This window comes from Austrofundulus limnaeus, unplaced genomic scaffold, assembly GCF_001266775.1.
Source record: "Austrofundulus limnaeus strain Quisiro unplaced genomic scaffold, Austrofundulus_limnaeus-1.0 Scaffold0, whole genome shotgun sequence".
In the NCBI taxonomy this organism is placed as follows: Eukaryota; Metazoa; Chordata; class Actinopteri; order Cyprinodontiformes; family Rivulidae; genus Austrofundulus; species Austrofundulus limnaeus.
This window is the reverse complement of record NW_013952402.1, coordinates 5,540,338-5,541,834: the sequence shown is the minus strand read 5'-3', so window position 1 is coordinate 5,541,834 and position 1,497 is coordinate 5,540,338. Positions and strand designations below refer to the sequence as shown.

Genomic DNA, 1,497 nt, shown 5'->3' with positions numbered 1-1,497 from the left:
ATCCTTCCCTCCTTCCTTCATTCCTTCTTTCTATCCATCCTTCCCTCCTTCCTTCATTCCTTCTTTCTATCCATCCTTCCCTCCTTCCCTCCTTCCTTCATTCCTTTATTCTATCTGTCCTTCCCTCCTTTCATTCCTTCTTTCTATTCATCCTTCCCTCCTTCCTTCATTCCTTTATTCTATCTGTCCTTCCCTCCTTCTTTCATTCCTTCTTTCTATCCATCCTTCCCTCCTTCCTTCATTCCTTTATTCTATCTGTTCTTCCCTCCTTCTTTCATTCCTTCTTTCTGTTCATCCTTCCCTCCTTCTTTATTCCTTCTATCTGTCCTTCCCTCCTTCCTTTATTCCTTCATTCCTTTGTTCTATCTATCCTTCCATCATTCCTTCTTTCTATCTGTCCTTCCTCCTTCCTTTATTCCTTCATTCCATCATTCCTTCTTTCTATCCATCCTTTCCTACTTCCTTCATTCCTTCTTTCTATCTGTCCTTCCATCCTTCCTTCCTCAGGGACCATGAAGCCTGGAGTCGATCCCACCTTGGGCAAGTTATCAGTCCTCCTTGGCTTGATGAGAAACATCCAGGACATCATAATGGGGGGAAAATTATGTATTTTCCAGGCACATACTTTAATTCAGTACCACAATCAAGTAACTATGTTACTTTTAGTTTCAGAAAATGCTGTATATATCAAAAATAAATTTGATTTTGCATCTAACCACCTTGAAATTGACCCCTGTCTCTTTAAGAACCTCATTCTGTTTCCCACACTCCTACTTCAGCATGTTTTCAAACAATGCTTCGGGGGAGGGGTGCTCTGTGGGGCAGGAGCTCTGCTGCAGATTGAGCTGCAGGGAGGAGCTTTGTACAAATAGGTGGAGCTATGTACCAGCAAGTGTTCAGGCAGCTCCAAAAAGCTGCTGCAGGAAATTCAAGGATTTCTCAAACATGCATGAATGAGTCAAAGCAACATTCTGGGTATGTTTTTGATGAGGGAATGACATTATAATGATATAAAGCTCAAAAATTTGATTTTGCATAACACTTCCCCTTTAACCCACATGTTTACTTACAGGCCAAGTGACTGTAATGAATCCTTGACTTTGGCGCTTCAGATGTTCGAAGGCTGGTGGAGAAAAACAGGCAGGCTGGAAAGTTTGGGTCAACACGAGTATCTTCAAGGTGAGGAAAATAAAAGCACTTATTTTGTCATTCATATCTTAAACTATTTTAGCACCATCCTATTCAAGTGACTCTTAAGTGAACATTGTTTTGTTTAAATTTTCTTAGTGGTAAAGTAAAAAACTGTGTTGAAGAGGTAATCGATAAATGACTGGGACATAATGTTATACATGATTCATGTAGTAAATGCCATATTGTGACCCATACACTGTCATTTGCTCTTTTCTTGTTTCAATTCTTTCTTGTAATTACAGTAAACATTTTAGATTCCTGCACATCGCTTTCCTTGCATACCTTCCTGAACGGTATTTGCAGTAA

General features: G+C 39.8%; 1 protein-coding gene across 2 annotated transcripts in view; it reads left to right on the top strand.

Moving 5' to 3' along the window:
* The window catches only part of camkmt (calmodulin-lysine N-methyltransferase), a gene marked incomplete at its 3' end in the record, with an annotated part of 77,418 nt that extends 76,239 nt beyond the window's left edge, over positions 1–1,179 (top strand). For both annotated transcript variants that reach the window (XM_014030633.1, XM_014030565.1), the window contains 1 exon segment: positions 1,113–1,179. In XM_014030633.1, coding sequence (XP_013886087.1) covers positions 1,113–1,179 — 67 coding nt within the window.
* Between the last annotated feature and the right edge of the window lie 318 nt (positions 1,180–1,497).